This window comes from Schistocerca piceifrons, chromosome 2 (assembly GCF_021461385.2).
Source record: "Schistocerca piceifrons isolate TAMUIC-IGC-003096 chromosome 2, iqSchPice1.1, whole genome shotgun sequence".
NCBI lineage: Eukaryota > Metazoa > Arthropoda > Insecta > Orthoptera > Acrididae > Schistocerca > Schistocerca piceifrons.
In genome coordinates, this window is record NC_060139.1 from 213,335,806 (window position 1) to 213,357,410 (window position 21,605).

The 21,605-nt window shown below is 40.0% G+C and overlaps 1 protein-coding gene across 4 annotated transcripts in view; it reads left to right on the forward strand.

Annotated features, from left to right (window-relative positions):
• LOC124777952 (nuclear distribution protein nudE-like 1-A) overlaps positions 1-21,605 on the forward strand; it is a 173,101-nt gene that overhangs the window by 85,796 nt on the left and 65,700 nt on the right. For all 4 annotated transcript variants that reach the window (XR_007015811.1, XM_047253512.1, XM_047253510.1 and 1 more), the window contains exons 5-6: positions 12,844-12,971; positions 19,449-19,598. Coding sequence is in view for 3 of the 4 variants with exons in the window: in XM_047253512.1 (XP_047109468.1) it covers positions 12,844-12,971; positions 19,449-19,598 (278 nt within the window). In the remaining variant the exon portion in view is untranslated. The remainder of the gene's footprint in view (positions 1-12,843; positions 12,972-19,448; positions 19,599-21,605) is intronic.

The following is a 21,605-nucleotide window of genomic DNA, read 5'->3' on the forward strand; positions in this document are numbered from 1 at the left end:
ACCCATAGCCTACCCCCCTAGGAAAATTAAAGAGACCTTTGGAGATAAGAGAACGACTTGTATGAATATCAAGAGCTCAGATGGAAACACAGTTCTAAGCAAAGAAGGGAAAGCAGAAAGGTGGAAGGAGTATATAGAGGGTCTATACAAGGGCGATGTACTTGAGGACAATATTATGGAAATGGAAGAGGATGTAGATGAAGATGAAATAGGAGATATGATACTACGTGAAGAGTTTGACAGAGCACTGAAAGACCTGAGTCGAAACAAGGCCCCCGGAGTAGACAATATTCCATTGGAACTACTGACGGCCGTGGGAGAGCCAGTCCTGACAAAACTCTACCATCTGGTGAGCAAGATGTATGAAACAGGCGAAATACCCTCAGACTTCAAGAAGAATATAATAATTCCAATCCCAAAGAAAGCAGGTGTTGACAGATGTGAAAATTACCGAACTATCAGCTTAATAAGTCACAGCTGCAAAATACTAACACAAATTCTTTACAGACGAATGGAAAAACTAGTAGAAGCCAACCTCGGGGAAGATCAGTTTGGATTCCGTAGAAACACTGGAACACGTGAGGCAATACTGACCTTACGACTTATCTTAGAAGAAAGATTAAGGAAAGGCAAACCTACGTTTCTAGCATTTGTAGACTTAGAGAAAGCTTTTGACAATGTTGACTGGAATACTCTCTTTCAAATTCTAAAGGTGGCAGGGGTAAAATACAGGGAGCGAAAGGCTATTTACAATTTGTACAGAAACCAGATGGCAGTTATAAGAGTCGAGGAACATGAAAGGGAAGCAGTGGTTGGGAAGGGGGTAAGACAGGGTTGCAGCCTCTCCCCGATGTTGTTCAATCTGTATATTGAGCAAGCAGTAAAGGAAACAAAAGAAAAATTCGGAGAAGGTATTAAAATTCAGGGAGAAGAAATAAAAACTTTGAGGTTCGCCGATGACATTGTAATTCTGTCAGAGACAGCAAAGGACTTGGAAGAGCAGTTGAATGGAATGGACAGTGTCTTGAAAGGAGGATATAAGATGAACATCAACAAAAGCAAAACAAGGATAATGGAATGTAGTCTAATTAAGTCGGGTGATGCTGAGGGAATTAGATTAGGAAATGAGGCACTTAAAGTAGTAAAGGAGTTTTGCTATTTGGGGAGCAAAATAACTGATGATGGTCGAAGTAGAGAGGATATAAAATGTAGGCTGGCAATGGCAAGGAAAGCGTTTCTGAAGAAGAGAAATTTGTTAACATCCAGTATTGATTTAAGTGTCAGGAAGTCATTTCTGAAAGTATTCGTATGGAGTGTAGCCATGTATGGAAGTGAAACATGGACGATAAATAGTTTGGACAAGAAGAGAATAGAAGCTTTCGAAATGTGGTGCTACAGAAGAATGCTGAAGATTAGATGGGTAGATCACATAACTAATGAGGAAGTATTGAATAGGATTGGGGAGAAGAGAAGTTTGTGGCACAACTTGACCAGAAGAAGGGATCGGTTGGTAGGACATGTTCTGAGGCATCAAGGGATCACCAATTTAGTATTGGAGGGCAGTGTGGAGGGTAAAAATCGTAGAGGGAGACCAAGAGATGAATACACTAAGCAGATTCAGAAGGATGTAGGTTGCAGTAGGTACTGGGAGATGAAAAAGCTTGCACAGGATAGAGTAGCATGGAGAGCTGCATCAAACCAGTCTCAGGACTGAAGACCACAACAACAACAACCCTCCTACATCAAAGACTCCAACCATTTCTTGCACTGACTCTCATTTGATGTCATCTCCTTGTACACTAACATCCCTAATGCCCATGAGCTTGCTGCTAGGCCTGAGTGATTCCAAACCTACAACCTCCTTCCTGGTCATCACGACCAATATCCTCACCCACTATTACTTCATCTTTGAAGGCATCTCCTACAGACAAGTCTGTGGTATAGCAATGACAGTCGTATGGCAGCATCATATGCTAACTCATTCGTGGGTCATCTAGAGGAATCTTTTCCTCATTGCCCAGGATCCTGAACTCCTCATCTAGTTCAGACTCATTGTTGACATATTCGATATGTATCGAGGGTGAGGTCATCCTATCCTCATTCCTCCAAGCATCTGGTCCTCCTCAACCCAGCAAGCCATCTCCCTTGATGTTGACCTCCACCTTCAAGATGGCCACATCAGTAGCTCCATACTCATACCAACCACCAGCAATAACTCCACTTTGACACCTGCCACTCATTCAGTACCAAGAAGTCCCTTCCATTCAGGCTAGCCTCTCGTGGCCAATACTAAAGGTATCCCTAATACCTATGGCTAGTAGCAAAGATCTCACTGGGTCCTTCACAGACAAATTATACACCAAACGCTGTACAGAAACAATCTCCCATGCCTTGTCTTTCCAGTCACCTATCACCTCCCACATTCCACTGTCTGGTCACAAAGGAGCACTCCCCTTGTGACTCAGTACCACACAGGACTGGAGCAGCTGAATCAACTTCTCCGTTAGGGTTTTGACTGTCCTTCGTCGTGCCCAGAAATTAGGAGTTTCCTACGAACTATTTGTCCTGCCCCTCCCACAGTGGTCGCCCACCGAACCTGTACCATATTCATGTCCATCCCTGTTCGCCAAGTGAGGTGGCGCAGTGGTTAGCAAGCTGGACTCACATTTGAGAGGATGACAGTTTAAACCCTTGTCTGGCCATCCTTATTTAAGTATTCTGTGACTTCCCTAAATTGCTTCATGCAAATGCCAGGATGATTCCTTTGAAAGAGCAAGGCCAGTTTCCTTCACCATTCTTCCCTAATCTGATGGGATCGATGACCTCACTGTTTAGTCCCCTCCTCCAAACCAAACAATGGACCATCCCTGCTCCAACTGCTACACTCCATGCTCCCAACCCCTGCCTATAGCTCATATCCTTGTAATAGACCTAAATGCAAGACTTGCCCATTCACCATCCTTCCACCACCTTCTCCAGTCCAGTCGCAAACATCGCCCACCCATGATAGGTGGGCTACCTGTGAAAGCATTCACATGATCTACAAACTAAGCTGCAACCACTCTGCTGAATTTTACGTGGGCGTGACAACCAACAAGCTGTCCATCCGCATGAATGGCCTCTGACAAAATGTGGCCAAGAGACAGCTGGATCACCCAGTGGCTGAAAATGCTGCCCATCATTACAGGCTTCACTTCAGTGACTGCTTCACAGCCTATGAAGTCTGGGTGCTTCATAACACCCAATACCAAAGTTTCTCCATTGCACTGGTGGGAACTCTTCCTGCAATGTATCCTACATTCCATTACCCCCTCATGGCCTCAGCCTTCACTAGTCCCTGTCTTTCCCCCACCTATCCCCTTCCTTCTGCCCATTCCAGCACTACACAGCCTTCTATTTCACCAACTCACACATTAATCTCTCCCTTTTTACCCTCCTTTACATGTCTCCGTTCCTTCCCCCCACCCACCCCACCTCCAAAATCTCCGTAGAGACCCCAACTGCACCTAGTGGCCTTACTCTGTCCCCATCACACCACTGCATGCTCCCACAATCAGCTCTACACACACACCTTTACACCTACCCTGCTATCTATCCTTCCCCCTCCTTGCACCAAACTTCTCCTCCCTGTGCCATCCAGATAGCTTCTCCCATCAGGCACAGTTGCTCACTGTCCAGCATCAGTGGTTAGTGACAGTAGTCGTGCCCATGCACGCGCATGTGTGTGTGTGTGTGTGTGTGTGTGTGTGTGTGTGTGTGTTTTCTATGTTGGAGGAAGAAGTTGGTTTTGTTCGATAGTTTATACGTGTAGCAGTCTTTTTGTTGTGCCTGTTCGCAACTCTTCACTATAAGGTGAATAGCAATCTGCCGTTTTCATAAAATTGTCATTATTTCATCCTGGATTTTCCATTGTTTGAAAATGCAGATTTTGTCAGTTTCTGTTGTTGGAGATACAGATGCATCAATTGGAATGAAAATGGGAGGCCATAATTGCCTTTTGTGCTTGTGTAGAGCAGATTTAAATCTGCAGTTATTTCTAATAGGGGACAATTCAAGAAGCTGTCATTTTTATAAAGTTGTGGCAGGCTTGGAATCGTGCTGAAACAATCGGAATGTCAAAATCACAATCGTGGTTGTATTGAAAGGTTATTTTTATTAATAAACAGCGGCAAATTTAATGGAGTCTACCTGTGTTTCCTAATTGGAGGGCACTCTTAGGTTCAATCACTTGACTGTCACTTGGGCATCATGAAAAGGAAGTAATGAATGTGTGACTTGAGTTCTCAGTCCAGATCAGTATACGTTATGTGTCACTGAATCTAGCTGCATCGGTTGCTTTAAAGTTTGTGCAGCAAAAACAAGAGAAATATCTGATGGATCCTTTTATACAGTAACAGAAGTGGATGATGCTGACTGAAAAGTGACTAGAACCAATCATTTCTTGTATGAACTTAGGGGACTTTCGTGAACACTTAAAGTTATAAAGATAACAGTAAACATATCCGTTGGACATTGGTTTAGGTTCAAAAGCACTGGGAAACTGTAAGTCATTTGTTTATCATTTTAATGTACTTTTTCTGTGTAATAGTAAACTCCAGACAGACATATATACTTTACCTCACATTTATTGCACTCAAAATAGTGTCATTCGTTAAATATATGTTTTTACTTTTCATGTAATTTAAAGGAGTACCTTATAATATATTTGCCACTTCATTTATTGCTGAAAGGGGATAACTCGATGTGATAAGTCACCATTGCAGCTACAAATATTTTTCAAACTAGGTAATATTAGACTTAAACATTCCAGCAAATGAACTGTTTCACACAGCAGAAAGAAATTTGCCATTAAATTGTTAAAAAGGTTGACGAATGTGCCTTCTTCCTGCTGAATATTTTATCAAACTGAATTGTCACCTTTTAAAAACAAGCGATTCAGTTGATAATCTTTTTCAAATTTCCAATCCAAAGAAGACATTTCAGTTTTTGTTAAGCAATAAAACTGTCATCTATGTGTCTGTATTAATTATTTATTTAATTTGACCAGGTTTGGTGGTATGTACACCCCCCTAGATACAGGTGATACAACATTAGCATCACTTATTTAAAAAATGCAACATCATAATATCAGTAGAACCTATGCGAAACAAAGTTACATGACAAAAACTACTCAATAGAAACTCAACAATGTAGGAAAAGACAGATTGCTATCTGCCATAAAGAGGACATGTTAAGTTGCAGATGGGCACAATTAAAGATACGTACGTAAAGCTTTCGGTTGCAGTCTTCATCAATAAAAGTGGACCCACACCATTGACACACATCGGCAAGTGTACATCACGCGCACACAACCACCAACTCCAGCTTCTCACATGTTGGCCCGAGATGCTGGAGTTGGCAGTTGTGTGTGCGTGAAGTGTGCTTGCTTGCTTGCTTGCTTGTGTGTGTGTGTGTGTGTGTGTGTGTGTGTGTGTGTGTGTCTCCTCTTTTACTGATGAAGGCTGTGGCTGAAAGCTGTAAGTATATATATATTTCGAGTCAAAAACATTACAACAATATTTACAATACATAGTGAAACCTATAATGCAATGCTTTTGGAATGCTGACGTTCAGTTCAGTACTGGAGAATCTAGTCCAGTACCTATGCAGGGGCACCACGTGCAGGAGTCAGCTTCACCCCCAGCTGTAAGTAGGTGTCTTTTAATTGTGCCTGTCTGCAACTTGACATGTCTTTATGCAAATAAGTCTGTTTTTTCCTACGTTGTTGATAAACGACTCGATGGATGAGGCACAAGGAGCTAAAATAATACATGATTAATGGAACTGGAACTTCCATACCATTATATTGTGGAGGGTGTTATTAGCAAATTATAATTTTCATTCATTTTAATTCTAATTTGCTCACACCACCTTGTGTAATATTATGGTATGAAAGCTCCAGTTCCGTCAATGAAAAATTATGTTAGCTAGTGGTATGTTGCACCAAATTAAATCATACCAGTGCATGTTGCCCATGAAATCCAAAACCATAACCCAAAAGGGCATGATAATTGGCTTTCGGGCCAAGGGTGGAAGCATTTCCGAAATGGCTAAGTTTGTAAACTGTTTGTTTACCACCTTGGTTAATGTGTACGGAATGCAACAAAATGGTGCTATCCAACACCAACGATGAGGCAACTGGTTTACTCGTGCCATAGATGACAGCAGGAACAGAGACTGGAGATGTTTACTGGCAAAGAGAAGTACAATTGTTGAGCAACTGATTGCCCAGATGAATCGAGGGGCTGCAACAGTGTCTCCTCAAAAACCATTCAGCGTACATTGGTGCATATGGCCCTCTGCAGCAAGCACCGGGTTCACACATCCATGCTGACTGCTGTTCATTGGCAACAAAGGCTGGAATTTGTGCAACAATACTGCAACTGGACGTCCACTGAGTGATAATAGGTGGCCTTTTCAGATGAAAGATGACAGTTGGCTTGTACGATGATAAACGTCTGAATGCAAACACCCTGCAACAATCATCGGAAGGGTTCAGGCTGGAGAAGGGTGCATCACAGTCTGGGGAATGTTTTCATGTTTTCCATGGATATCATCATTCTGGAAGGCACAGTAGGTCAACACAGTTATGTATCTATCCTTGGGGCCATGTCCACTCCTACATGCAGCATGGCGGCATTTACCAGCAGGACAGTGCAGTGTGCTAGACAGCTCGTAGTGTATGTTCATGATTTGAAGAGCACCAGGATGAGTTTACGATACTCCTCAGGGCACCAATCTCCCTGGATTTAAACCCAATCGAGATTCTATGGGACCACCTTAATCGAGCTGTTTGCACCACGGATCCTCACTCGAGAAACCTAGCGCGACTGACCATGGCACTGAAGTCGACATGGCTCTATATCCCTGTCAATACCTTTCGGATCCCCACTGACTCTCTTTCAACATTTTCCACAGCATTCCGAGCTGCAAGAAATGGGTATTCAGTTTTTCGACAGGTAGTGATATTAGTGTGACAGGACAGTGTATTATGCTATAAGAAATATATCTGTTCTTGCTACCAGCAGAATCATAAAACCATGTTGTTGTTGTTGTTGTTGTTGTGGTCTTCAGTCCTGAGACTGGTTTGATGCAGCTCTCCATGCTACTCTATCCTGTGCAAGCTTTTTCATCTCCCAGTACCTACTGCAACCTACATCCTTCTGAATCTGCTTAGTGTATTCATCTCTTGGTCTCCCTCTACGATTTTTACCCTCCAATACTAAATTGGTGATCCCTTGATGCCTCAGAACATGTCCTACCAACCGATCCCTCCTTCTGGTCAAGTTGTGCCACAAACTTCTCTTCTCCCCAATCCTATTCAATACTTCCTCATTAGTTATGTGATCTACCCATCTAATCTTCAGCATTCTTCTGTAGCATCACATTTCGAAAGCTTCTATTCTCTTCTTGTCCAAACTATTTATCGTCCATGTTTCACGAATACTTTCAGAAATGACTTCCTGACACTTCAATCAATACTGGATGTTAACAAATTTCTCTTCTTCAGAAACGCTTTCCTTGCCATTGCCAGCCTACATTTTATATCCTCTCTACTTCGACCATCATCAGTTATTTTGCTCCCCAAATAGCAAAACTCCTTTACTACTTTAAGTGCCTCATTTCCCAATCTAATTCCCTCAGCATCACCCGACTTAATTAGGCTACATTCCATTATCCTTGTTTTGCTTTTGTTGATGTTCATAGTATATCCTCCTTTCAAGACACTGTCCATTCCATTCAACTGCTCTTCCAAGTCCTTTGCTGTCTCTGACAGAATTACAATGTCATCGGCGAACCTCAAAGTTTTTATTTCTTCTCCATGAATTTTAATACCTACTCCGAATTTTTCTTTTGTTTCCTTTACTGCTTGCTCAATATACAGATTGAACAACATCGGGGAGAGGCTACAATCCTGTCTTACTCCCTTCCCAACCACTGCTTCCCTTTCATGTCCCTCGACTCTTATAACTGCCATCTGGTTTCTGTACAAATTGTAAATAGCCTTTCGCTCCCTGCATTTTACCCCTGCCACCTTCAGAATTTGAAAGAGAGTATTCCAGTCAACATTGTCAAAAGCTTTCTCTAAGTCTACAAATGCTAGAAACGTAGGTTTGCCTTTCCTTAATCTTTCTTCTAAGATAAGTCGTAAGGTCAGTATTGCCTCACGTGTTCCAGTGTTTCTGCAGAATCCAAACTGAACTTCCCCGAGGTTGGCTTCTTCTAGTTTTTCCATTTGTCTGTAAAGAATTCGTGTTAGTATTTTGCAGCTGTGACTTATTAAACTGATAGTTCGGTAATTTTCACATCTGTCAACACCTGCTTTCTTTGGGATTGGAATTATTATATTCTTCTTGAAGTCGGAGGGTATTCGCCTGTTTCATACATCTTGCTCACCAGATGGTAGAGTTTTGTCAGGACTGTCTCTCCCAAGGCCGTCAGTAGTTCCAATGGAATATTGTCTACTCCAGGGGCCTTGTTTCGACTCAGGTCTTTCAGTGCTCTGTCAAACTCTTCACGCAGTATCATATCTCCCATTTCATCTTCATCTACATCCTCTTCCATTTCGATAATGTTGTCCTCAAGTACATCGCCCTTGTATAGACCCTCTATATACTCCTTCCACCTTTCTGCTTTCCCTTCTTTGCTTAGAACTGGGTTTCCATCTGAGCTCTTGATATTCATACAAGTCGTTCTCTTATCTCCAAAGGTCTCTTTAATTTTCCTGTAGGCAGTATCTATCTTACCCCTAGTGAGATTGGCCTCTACATCCTTACATTTGTCCTCTAGCCATCCCTGCTTAGCCATTTTGCACTTCCTGTCGATCTCATTTTTGAGACGTTTGTATTCCTTTTTGCCTGCTTCATTTACTGCATTTTTATATTTTCTCCTTTCATCAATTAAATTCAATATTTCTTCTGTTACCCAAGGATTTCTACTAGCCCTCGTCTTTTTACCTACTTGATCCTCTGCTGCCTTCACTACTTCATCCCTCAAAGCCACCCATTCTTCTTCTACTGTATTTATTTCCCCCATTCCTGTCAATTGCTCCCTTATGCTCTCCCTCAATCTCTGTACAACCTCTGGTTCTTTTAGTTTATCCAGGTCCCATATCCTTAAATTCCTACCTTTTTGCAGTTTCTTCAGTTTTAATCTACAGGTCATAACCAATAGATTGTGGTCAGAGTCCACATCTGCCCCTGGAAATGTCTTACAATTTAAAACCTGGTTCCTAAATCTCTGTCTTACCATTATATAATCTATCTGATACCTTTTAGTATCTCCAGGGTTCTTCCATGTATACAACCTTCTTTCATGATTCTTAAACCAAGTGCTAGTGATGATTATGTTGTGCTCTGTGCAAAATTCTACCAGGCGGCTTCCTCTTTCATTTCTTAGCCCCAATCCATATTCACCTACTATGTTTCCTTCTCTCCCTTAAACCGTAAAAGAACCATAATCACAGATGTTATTCCATAGTAACAGTGGACCTCATTACTACCCTATTTAGATGGTTCCACTGTATGATTCAATTTGTCTAACTGAACTATGTATGTTTTGTTGTACCTTATTCAATAAATGTGATTCACTGCTGTTACTGAACAGTACACCTATTGTTTCAGCTACTAGGTTTTCAACAGTAAATACATCTATAATTATGGTTCTTTTTTGGGTTTAGGTTTTTATTGGTAACACAAACTGATCCAATTTCATGTGGTTCAATATACCATTAGCTAACGCGATTTGTTTCATGTGGGTACAATTCTCATTATGACATTACATTGTTGGATAAGTGATGCTGATGTTATGTTGACTGTATATAGTCACAATTAAATAAAAAATAAAGTCAAACAACTGACGGTATTATTTGTTGCTTCATGTATATTCATCAGCTGTTGTCCCAAAATCCATTTGAAGATGGATGTACGAAAATTCTTTAAATTTCGCTTCTGATAGAGGAGGAAGTACTCACAGAGATACTTGAAATGTTCTCCACCTTAAGGCTTTCACAGACTGATTCATTAGATCCAATTTAATGTGTTTAGGTGATGGTAAAATTTTTCCCGGTCCATGAGGTTTTTGCACAAAACGACTGTGAGGGTTTTGCGCAAAACGACTGTGAGGGTTTTGCGCAAAACGACTGTGAGGGTTTTGCGCAAAACGACTGTGAGGGTTTTGCGCAAAACGACTGTGAGGGTTTTGCGCAAAACGACTGTGAGGGTTTTGCGCAAAACGACTGTGAGGGTTTTGCGCAAAACGACTGTGAGGGTTTTGCGCAAAACGACTGTGAGGGTTTTGCGCAAAACGACTGTGAGGGTTTTGCGCAAAACGACTGTGCAAGAAGGATTTGTCATTGTAGTTAAGATATATACTAAACGTTGTCACCACCCCACTGAAAGTTCAACTTCATAACGTCATTATTTGTAATAAGAACAGTGGTTGTAAAGTGATCCTAAATGGCTGGAATTGCAGCTCTCAGTGTTTGCAGGTCCATCTCGGTCCCTTTCTCAGCAAGTATTGTGAACATCCAATGAACATTTGGAGTCCAGTACTTTGCAGAAAGGTGTTGATGATGGCAGTACACAAAGCTGCTCATCTTCAGTAGGCCGGACAACATAGAAACTGTTTGACTGCAGGCATGTAGCATGTTCTGACAAATCATGACTTTGCTTCTTTTAAAATGATTCAAGTTAAAGAGTGCACCAATATCCCTACAAAGTGTTTGACACACAGCATACAGAGGGTGTGGTTCAGGCCAAAAGTGGGTCTGTGATGTTTTGGGTGTGTTTTCACTGCCATGCCTCTAGATCAGTCATTCAGTGTACTATGAGCATGATCCGGGATATTTATGTCAGCATTCGCAGTGTCCAAAAATATTCTGTGAACTCTCCCATCTTCCAAGATGACAGCAGCTGTGTTCACAGGCACACTTTCCTGGTTTTATGATCTGTCTGGCACCCTGTTCTACTTTGACTGACCTGCTAAATCATCCAGTCTTAATCCATACAAAATGTCTGGGTCTATTTGTAATATCATCTGAAATGTAGCGTTTTTTATCCCCATAATATGGTAGCTGTGGGGAATCTATTCACCAATAAGTGGCTCCAGGTAGTTGTAGTGTACCTGAAGAAACTTGTTGTGCTCTTCGTTGTTGAATTGAGCCCATTATGATTAGAGATGGTGTTCCGAGGTATTAGTGTGATGCTTCCACTTCCTATAGATACTAGAACGTGCGATGCACTATGAAAGCAGAAGATTTATAATACTCCGTTGCTGCTTTGCGATTAGAGGCTGACAGTTTAACACAATGTTGGGGAACTGATAGGTAGCTGCAGATGATTCGTTTGGTGTAACAGACATATACGGGGGTCATTCAGTAAGTAATGCAACACTTTTTTTTCTGAAAGCAAGTTTGTTTTATGCATGATGCCAATGCAACATATTATTCCCCATGCTTTTGGCTGTAAAGCCTATTTTTCCACATAATCTTTAATCAGTGCGATGGCTTTATGCCGCTTTACTGGGGAGACTGTGTGCCAGTATGGTATCACTCTACTGGTAGACAACAGAGCCAACATCTTGCTGCATCAGCCACCTTCCAATCATCATTTGGGCAAAGAAATGAAACTTGGAAGTTGTACTGTGGATGAGGAGGAACATTTCAATGAAGTTTTGTGAGCCGCTCTTCGGTGCGGAGATGTGCCTGAGGCTTTATGTTATGAAGTTCGTTAGCATATTTGTGGTGATGAGCACACTAAAGTCGTTTCTTCCATTTTCTGAGAGTAGTACAATGCACACCAGAGTTGATCGTTGCACTGTGAGGGAGGACATCAAACGGAATAACCCCTACAGATTTCCACAAGACCGTCGTCGTGACTTTACTGGTTACGGTGTGACTTTGAACTATTTCTTCAGAGGAGAGATGGTGTGGTGCCACTCCACAGACTGCTGTTTTGTTTCCAGTTCAAAGTGATGAACACATGTTTCATCGCCTATGATGATGCTTGACAAAAAATTGTCATGATCAGCCTCATAATATACAAGCAATTCCATACAGACAGTTCTTCAGTGCTCTGTATGGTCTTCCGCTAGGCAGCAAGAAACTCAATGGGCACACACACCTTTGAGTACCCCAACTGGTGGAAGAGAGTTCAGCACTACCAATGACAATGTCTGGTTGAGCAGTGAGATGTTTTATTGTGGTCTGTTGATCACTTCGGATGAGAGCATCCGCATGTCCCAACATTGCAGGAGTCTCGGACGTGTGCGGCTGGCCGGGACACAGAAGATCAAACAGGTTTGCACGACCTTGTTGCGATGACGACAGTTGCCTTGCCCAATGACTCACTATGCTTTTGTTCACTGCAAAGTCTGTAGGCATTCTGCAAGCACCTTTGAATATCTGCGATGTTCTGGTTTTCCACCAGAAGAAACTCGGGGAGAATTCTGTTTGAAACGCACCTCTGTTACTGCCACATATCTGAACTTTATGAAACTATAGAGGCTGAAGCTGGAATATTTCACGATGTCCCACAACAAATTTCACATTTTTCAGGTGAAACTAAATGAGAAAAAAATTGATTCATTACTTATTGAACACCCCTCATAGCTAATAGTCAATGGATCATTTTTTCACAAAATAATGTTTCTTGTTCTGTGTTTTATGTGTACACTTGCAAATACAATTTCTGATTTTTGTCTCCTGCTTTTAAAACACGTTATGTTTACGATCTTCTAGTTTTCTATATATGTCTGTCTTTCAATATCAGTGTTGTTGTTCTGACCAGATTTGTTTTCATGCAGGGCAATGAGCATGTCAAAGGGAGAGACTGAACTCAAATTAAATGCCCAGATAGAGAGAGATGCCCTCTTGGAGTGTGAACACGAAGAACTTCTAGCAATGGTCCAGAGGTTGAAAGATGAAAAAAGAGGTTAGTTGTCATATTATCTCTCTTTCACCAGTAAGTCTCTTTAAAATATCTTATACATGATCTCACCAGGATGTGTGACATTTTGCTTTGCCTTGAGACATTGTACAGTATTTTTGCACCATTAAAGCAAGTTTATGTGCTTCATTGCTGCAGAAAATAATCAAATGATCCTCTGTAGCATAGTCTTCCACAGCATATTCCTCCGGTAACATTTAAACTGGACTTGGGAGTGGAAACTTGGTTGTGGAAGAGTTTCTCTGCCAAGGATTTAGCAATTGTTGTGCACTGTTTTTTGTCTCCAGATGGTGTGTGAATGATTTGGGTTAAATTCAAAGTCACTCAAAAATTTTATGAGATATTGTTGATAATAATCCGTCTGTTCGATGGGGGTGTTTTGTGCAGTGCATTCCTTGATGTTGAGGTAGGCATGTGCATGAAATATGTTATGATCCATAAAAGGTAATTAATTGGCTGTGATCAGTTGGAGTAGCAGGTCTGTACTCAGTGCCCAAAAAGTTGAATGTACTGGAAAAGGGCAAACAAATTTCAGAGTTAAATGTATTACTTTGTTTATTGAAGAGTGGCAGAGAAATCCAGCATTACTCAGGTATTTATTTATAGCTGAGCATCCACATCTGTACCATGCAGCATTTGGCTTCTGCTTAATGTTTATGATGTCATATCTCCTGAATTGTGTCGTACGACGATATTTTTTTTCCAGATACATTCAGTGGCATACGTGGAAACTGTGTGCCAAATATGTTGCAAATGGGGTTTGTAGCCACAAAGTAATAAATTTAAAAGTCACACATGATGTGTCAGTTTTCACAGATGTCAGTGTTTGATGGCATATCCTCTGAATGGCGTGTTGTACAATGATATAATTTTGCAGTTACATTCAGTGCTATGTTGTATACTGTCTGCAAAATGCGTTGTGAAAAAAGTTAGTAGTAAAGAAGTAATAATTTATATCATCATATCTTATGTGGAACTTCTACTGATTGAATAGCGGAAAGGAAGTAAGCTACAAACCTTTTTTTTCCTAATCATTTTGTAGGGGTTGTCCACAAGGAAAAAATGTAAAGGTTTGAAATTACATGTGAAGTTCGTCACAAGTTGGTAAGTGCTCTCATTCACAAATATTCTGTGAATAAATTCTGGGAGTTCAAGGCATCACATTATGCTTCTTTCTCATCTCCACTCCCAAACTTTTGATAAGCAGGAGTTCTTACCACCACAGTGATTGTTGCCTGATTGCAAGGGATATGTGTATGAAGTTTGGTTGAAATCAGCCCATTGGTTTAGGAGGAGATGTGGAACACACACACACACACACACACACACACACACACACACACAATTTTTATAATGTGTATGAATGACATGACAAAGCATTCTCTGATGTAAAATCTGTATATGAGATTAAGGCCAAAGCCTGATTTCGTATCTTGGTGCATTGACTCCAGGAGTATGGTCAGTTTGCATAAAAGTAATAAAACCGGGCGTAAACGACCCAGGAGATCTGGGAATAACCCAGGAATTTTTTCATCCGTGAGAAAACCAGGAAAAACCAGGGATTTTTTAAATTAAATTTTTGTAATTTCAACTGGTAAAAAACAACACTCTAACAAAGGGTATTACTGTATCCCCCCACTGCAGAATAATATTGCAGCAATAAAACATGAACGAGAGAAAAAAAGGAAAATAAAACTTAAGTTGCAATGGAAATGCACCATATACAGCAACAAAACACAGTGCTCATACAAGCGTCTATCAACAGCAAAATGTGTCAAAGGATTTAGGAAGACTGTGCAATGCTTCATAACAACAAGCTGCCTCTGACGAGTGTGATGTCACAACTGTTGACATTAGATTCGTTTGAGGAGTTGCGAACGGGCTCATGCACATGGGCGTTGAGTCGCGCATGTGTTGGACGTTCTCCCACTTCTGGCTGCAGAAGTGTGGATGTTGTTTGCTGTATTAGCAGTAGCAGCAAGGTGCCACCCGGAAAAATTTTACTGGCGCACGCAAGCTGTCAGATTCACTGGGGGCAAACTGGGGTGTCTGACCTGGGCAGCAGATTCAAGGGGGGGGGGGGGGGGTCAAATTTATTTTCTTGGGAGAAAAAACCTAGTTTCACAAAGTGCCTAGTATCCAGAACATATTGGTCTATCGATTATTCATATGATTTTGAAACAAATCCCTGTCGGTTTTTGAACATATTCTAAGTTTCTTTCTGAATGAATCATAAGTTCATCAGGTTACCTTCCATTAGGAAAGTTGGTGCACTCAGCAACTGTGATATGATTTATAAATTATAGAGCACAGCGAGCAGTTGCCCCCCCCCCCCCCCCCCCCTCCTTCCCTCCGTCCAGATTTCGGCTAGTGCCTAGCCATTATCAGTGCCCTATTTTCTAATCTCGATTCATGTCAGTTCCATGTTGTTTAGGAGCCAGTCATAGTTCTTTGGTTCAAAGGACTGTGACTGACTCCAGGACAACAGGGAACTGACATGAATAGAGAGTAGAAAATAGTGCATTGATAATGGCTAGGCACTGGATTTACCAAATAAAACCTGCAAAAAAGGAGACTGATTGCTGCACTCTATAATTTATAAAGAATCATTAGTTGATTTTTGGATACGTGCATAGTGTACGTCATGTCTCTGCCAGGGGAATCCCTGTCGCATCTAGAAAGAAACTTTCCTGCAGTCAGAAGGGTACGGGGCTGTACGAGTTGAGTGGAATAAAGCCGAATGGGTGAATGCCAATTGCTGTTTGTTTAGGTGGCTGACTGGGTTTGGGAATGATCAGCGTTGTTATAATTACCAGTGAAGTGCATGGATTCAGACTACCAGAGTGGAAATAAACAACTAACATGAATAACATGTAAGAAAGATTATGTATTATCTTCTTGGTGTATCCAAGAAAATGAAATTTTGATAGGAAATTTTTGGCCAGACCGCTACACTATTAACGGCCAGTTGAAGAGACCCTGGTAACAGCCGCCTAAGTTCTATTTTGGGAATAGCGCGGAAAACGCATTGTACGAACACGTAATAACCTAACCAGAATATAAATGCGATATAACTAAGCTGTTGATTGTAGCAGGGTTAGTGAAGTTAACAGGAGAATAAGTTTTGACACTGTGCAGGAATAGTTACAGAATTAGTGATGACAAGATCCTTTGTTAGAATGAGGAAGGAGAAGAAATGAGGACATCACACAAATTATGGAAGAATATGACTATTCCAAATTTGTAAAAAAAAATTCCATACTGCTACTTTTCGATCTCATGCTTGAGAAGCTGGAGCATATGAATGAAATGTGAAACTATTTTTGAACATAAAGCTTTTTGCTTGTAGTAAGCCTAATAGGCATTTGATACTGGTACTTTGTGAATTATATTCTGTTGCGTTAAAAAAAAAAAAAAAAAAAAAAAAAAAAAAAAAAAAAAAAAAAAGTGACCGTTCATGCGAAAACAGCCTCATTTATTTGGTGTGTGTTACAATTGCTGCCATATTAGACAGGCCTGTTCCGTTTTCTCTAGCAGACAATGACAAAATACACGTAATCAGATCAAGAAACCACACCAGTCTTGGGTACTGTTTGTATTAACTCCTATTCAGTATCAGGTCACGACATTTCATTTTTTCATGCTGTGTGAAGAGGCGTGGCACTGCACTTTGGCACAGTTAAGACCAAATAACGTGTCTTACATTTCCTCGAACACGTTTTATACGTTAGACTGTTCTGAAAGGTGTGCGCTACAAAATGAACTTACATTTTTTATTTTATTTCATTTTTGTGCATCCAATCTCAAACACTCGAGGGGAGGGGGGGGGGGGCATCTGGTGCTGATGCATAGATCAGTCTCAGTTGTAGGGGGGAGGTGGATAGTCTCCACATGTCCAATGTTTACATTTAGTAATTTTGCTGTTTACTCTTCGTTTATTGCTCTCACGTCAATTGAAAACAAAACGGATTTCTGTGGCCGGGAGCTATCAAGTGAATTAAAATAAATTCACATAATTACGGAAGGCTAAAATATGTTATTAGTTTCAGATTTGATTTGATTTCCACCTTTCTGACAGTCAAGCATTAATTGCCTTGCAGAACAATGAAGTTATTTTTGTTGGTTTGCTAAGTAAATTTGGCTTTTATTAATCTTTTCTGCTGAGGCAGTCAATTTATTTGAAGCGGAGTCTTTAATTCCTTGCTATTGGCCAGTTTCAACTGTTCGCTGCATTTCAAAAATGCATATTTTCATCTTATAGCATGTATGGCATTATGCCATAATAAAGAACCAAACACGAGATAATTCAGTACTGGCACTCCAAGAAAATTTACATCCGAATCTGGACATGCAAATGTGCACTTCTTGAATTACCCTCTGATGTCTTGTTTCTTTCATGACATAATGTAAGATCTTTTAATGTTTTAACATACGGGCTTCCTGTGTCATTTTAGCTCCGCAAGCATGGTGACGCCTGGCATCTGGCGTGCTCTGGCAACAATCCTGAAAAAATCAGGGGTTTCCCCTGCCCCGTCCACATATCCACCCTGTAAAAGTTTTGTCTTTGAGATGTAGTGTACAGTGCAGGTATATTGACCTGAACATTGGCATATTGCGTCACAAAGCATTAGAAGAACTGTTGTAGTGATGCACTGTGGCTTAGCATTCTGGCTGCAAATATCCAACTTAGCTTTGGCCTGACACTTTGTTGTAATTCTAATAGTTTTGGCCCCCGTCTGACGTGGGTCAAAGACCTCTTCAGACCATTCACTTCATGCCAGAGTTTGGCAAGATGTGATGGCTGATGCTTCATATTTACCCTCAGTTAAAATGTGGCACAGCACTCGCATCACTGCTGCTCTGGGTATACAGTGCAGTGTGTCACAGTTGGATATCACAGCATTTTCTCCCTCTTTCTCTATTCTGCCTACCTCTTCCCATCATGTTACTCACATAGTGCGGTGCTACCCCATGCCTATGAACAGAACAAGCACTATTGCCACATTGCTATTCTGTCTCCCACATTCTATAATCCTCCCTTTCACTCCCCATGTCCTTACTCACATTGGCTACAACCTCTGACCCCTTTACTCATTTAAGTTATTTCTAATCTACCAATAACTTGTTGTTACCCAGTTTTATGTTCTGTGTGACAACTTTGGCACTAACATGTAATAAGTTCGCTTTGACCTTTGGAGGAGAACGATGGTGGTAGTCATGTTTTATTTTATTTGAACAGATAACTAGTTTTGGCTTTTGAATTCAGTTAGTGCCGAAGGAGCCCTTTGTCAGTCTGATATAAACTGATTATCTATTTGAATAAAATAAATTGGAAGCAAGAATGAATTTTACGATTAACTTTGATCGTGTTCTTGGAGGAAATAGGACTTCAGTCTGGCACAGTAGGTTGTTGAACAAGACAGTAATAATCACAGAGTAAAGTTGCTAGCAACTGTCAGATATGATATTGTCAGCAGCAATCAAACCCAACACTGGTTGCATTAAGAATTGAGACAATTATTGGGATGTGAGAGAAGGTTGGTTAAGAAGACCAGAACCCATATTCTGAAGATGTTCGTGTAATCAAACTTCCGGGTTATTCGGTCCTCATGAAGTTTTTCACCCTGACAGCCATTGAAGGATTTGTTCAAACTTAAAATTGATAGAACCTTGTCAGAGAAACCCACTGCATTATAACTGAATTTCAAGAATATGTCTTGTGGAAGATGGACACAGATTTGGTAGAGAGGCTGATTAAAAGAATGCCTATGAAGTTGAAATCTTGTTTTATAATGCCCTTAACACTGATCTCTCCTTTCCATTTTTTTGGAACACATGTTACCTGAAAGTATATAAATTGTTTTTAAGTCCATACTTGTAAATAACAACTGGCAATGTTTGAAACCTGTTTCAATTTTTAAACCACTTATGAAGCTGTACACTATTTAAGACCTTCAAGCATAGGTATGGGTTATGTGATACCTAAATGTAAACACTACACAAACAGTGTAAAAAAATGGATTTTTTCTACTCATAGTAACCAAAACTACCCACATGAAATCTCAACATGCAACCAAAATTCATGTGAAATCTCAACATGCTAAGCTTTTGCTCCACATTCTTGATAGAGTGTAAAGAAGCTAACACTATGCTCAAAAGTGTAAAGTTGGTCTCATTTTGGAAACTAACATACTAAAGACTGCTGCATTAAAGTAATATCCTCAGGTCACACGTATCTTGTTTCAAGTTAGTTCGAGAACCTCTCTCTTACTGTTCTGTTAGAAGTTAGGTCATAACATCATCACACAGCAAAGGCAAAGTATTGTACGTATTAGGCAGAGTTTAATGCATTTATGTATTTCAGTTATTGCATTCAGGGAACTAAAAATTTTTACAATAAAAAAATTGCAAGAAAAGAGTGATCTTCATACTGTAAATAATTTTCCTTCTATTCTGTTTCAGATCTGACACATGAACTGAAAGCAAGGGAACGCATTGGCCCTGTTTTCGACAATGACAAGTCTGTTTTCCCGGGCTCTCCACTAGATTCCAATCGGTTAAAAGTGGAGATGCAGACACAAACCACTGCAGTTCAAGGTTCCCCACTCAAAAGTAAGCTGAACGCCTCCTTGACGCGTACTCGATCATTGGGCCGTTTCTTGAATTGCATGCGTACAAGGCCTTCCTCAGCAGTTCCTTCTGACTAGCAACTGATTATTGCTAGCTGTGAGCTATCTTGCCGTCCTCTAAGTTGTAGTGTGTTGGTCTTTCAACATGCTCGAACATTTGTCTTTCAGTGTAACCAAATGGTAGATTCGCAGTTGCCTACTTGATTTTTATCATTGTAAATTATGTAATAACATTTTTAAAAGCCTGAATACATGTGATATGTATTTTAAGTAACTAGGTTCTGTGATTAGACTTTAGAAACTGTCTTTCTAATGTTGCACATCCTTTAATAAGATCTTGGTGGGTGGGAGAATTTGTTAATAAGAGATGATTGCTGTTGTATGAGTGATGCAACCAGAAACAGTGAAAAAAATAAAAAGCTTGAAACCTTTGAGCTTTGTAAGTAATCATCATGAATATAAACTGAAGAAAGATATACACATTTGGTTTTGATGATGAAATCGCGTGTTCAGTTATTATAGAACAGTGGGAACAAAATCGATGCTCAGAGTTTTCAAGCTATTTGGATTCATCATTTTCTGCATATCAGGTGAGTACTGACATATCATCCACTCAGATTTAATGGCCTCAATGGTTCCTTCCTTGCCCCTGTAAGCTTGTGATTTTTTTTTCTCTCATCCCTGCTGCATGTTAGTAAAAAATAAACTGTAATTTAGTTTCCAAAGATTTTTTGTTTAGTATTATGGAGACATAGATAAATCAGCTGAATTTTATAGTGGTTAAGTGAAATCTGAACTGCAGTGACAATCTAATAGGTTAATTGTACTCGAGGGCTGTAAATCTTTCTCTGTGCATAGTGTAGTTCCATACAATCACTGACAGATAGTTATACTCCAGAAAATAAGTGTTCTGGACCCAAAAGAATTTGTGTCATGCTGTTCCATCTGAAACTTTGAATATAGTTACCTTTTGGATGTCTTTGTCTTCTAGTATGTTCTAGAAACAAGTAAGTGGCAATAACACATCAACTGGCAAATACCTTTTTTTCCATATCAGGTATTTTTAGTGCTGTGATTTATCGTACAGTAAAATATTGTATGTACAGTAAGATTGTTGTACAAATGTGTCTGCAATCACTGTAAATGTATTTATTTTGACACTTGTTGCATGTTTATGCATGTGTAAATAGCAGAATTTTATGGAGATTGTGATGACAATATATTATCCACGAAAATTGATATTTATGTATATGGATTTTTAATAGCATGTGATTAAAGCAGGCTCATTTGTTAGTGATTGTGAATAATTGAAGTATTAGAATGGTCAGAGCAACCAAGAGGATTGCTAATTTTCACATAAGCCATTTTTACCTGGGGGTTTTAATGACCTACTGGTGTGATGTTTTTTGTGCATGATTTATGCAAAGGATAATTGCAATATTTTAAGTAGTGGACCTTCATCTTCTTCTTGTTCTTTTTCTTCTGAATCCTAGCTTCTTCTTCTCTTTTTTATATTTAAAGTTTTATTTTGTGTTCTCCACTTTAATGACCCAATGTATGTGCAGCTTCCTGTATGTGCAGCTAGGAAGCTAGACATCACTATTCATATTCACACTTCATACAGTCATTGCCCTAATTCATTTCTCGTTCTCACAGATAGAAACATATTTGGTTTTTTATGCTTTATTAACAAATACCCTTATTGCATAAATGATTCATGGCAATATTTTATCTATTATTTTAATTACAATCTTTAATACATGAAGAGTGATTAGAGGAATGATCATTCCACTTTTTGTATGACTTACTACAGTTTTACTTTGGATTTCATGGAGTCTTTTTGCAGAGGTACCTTGTATGAGATTAATTTTAAATTTTGTATTTCGAACCAGGCTAGTAACAAAGGATCGTTTCTTAAATGTTACAATTTTCCACCAGCAGGGGGAGCGTCAGCAAATGTTATTGTGCAGTAATTTGTGTGGGTGAAGTT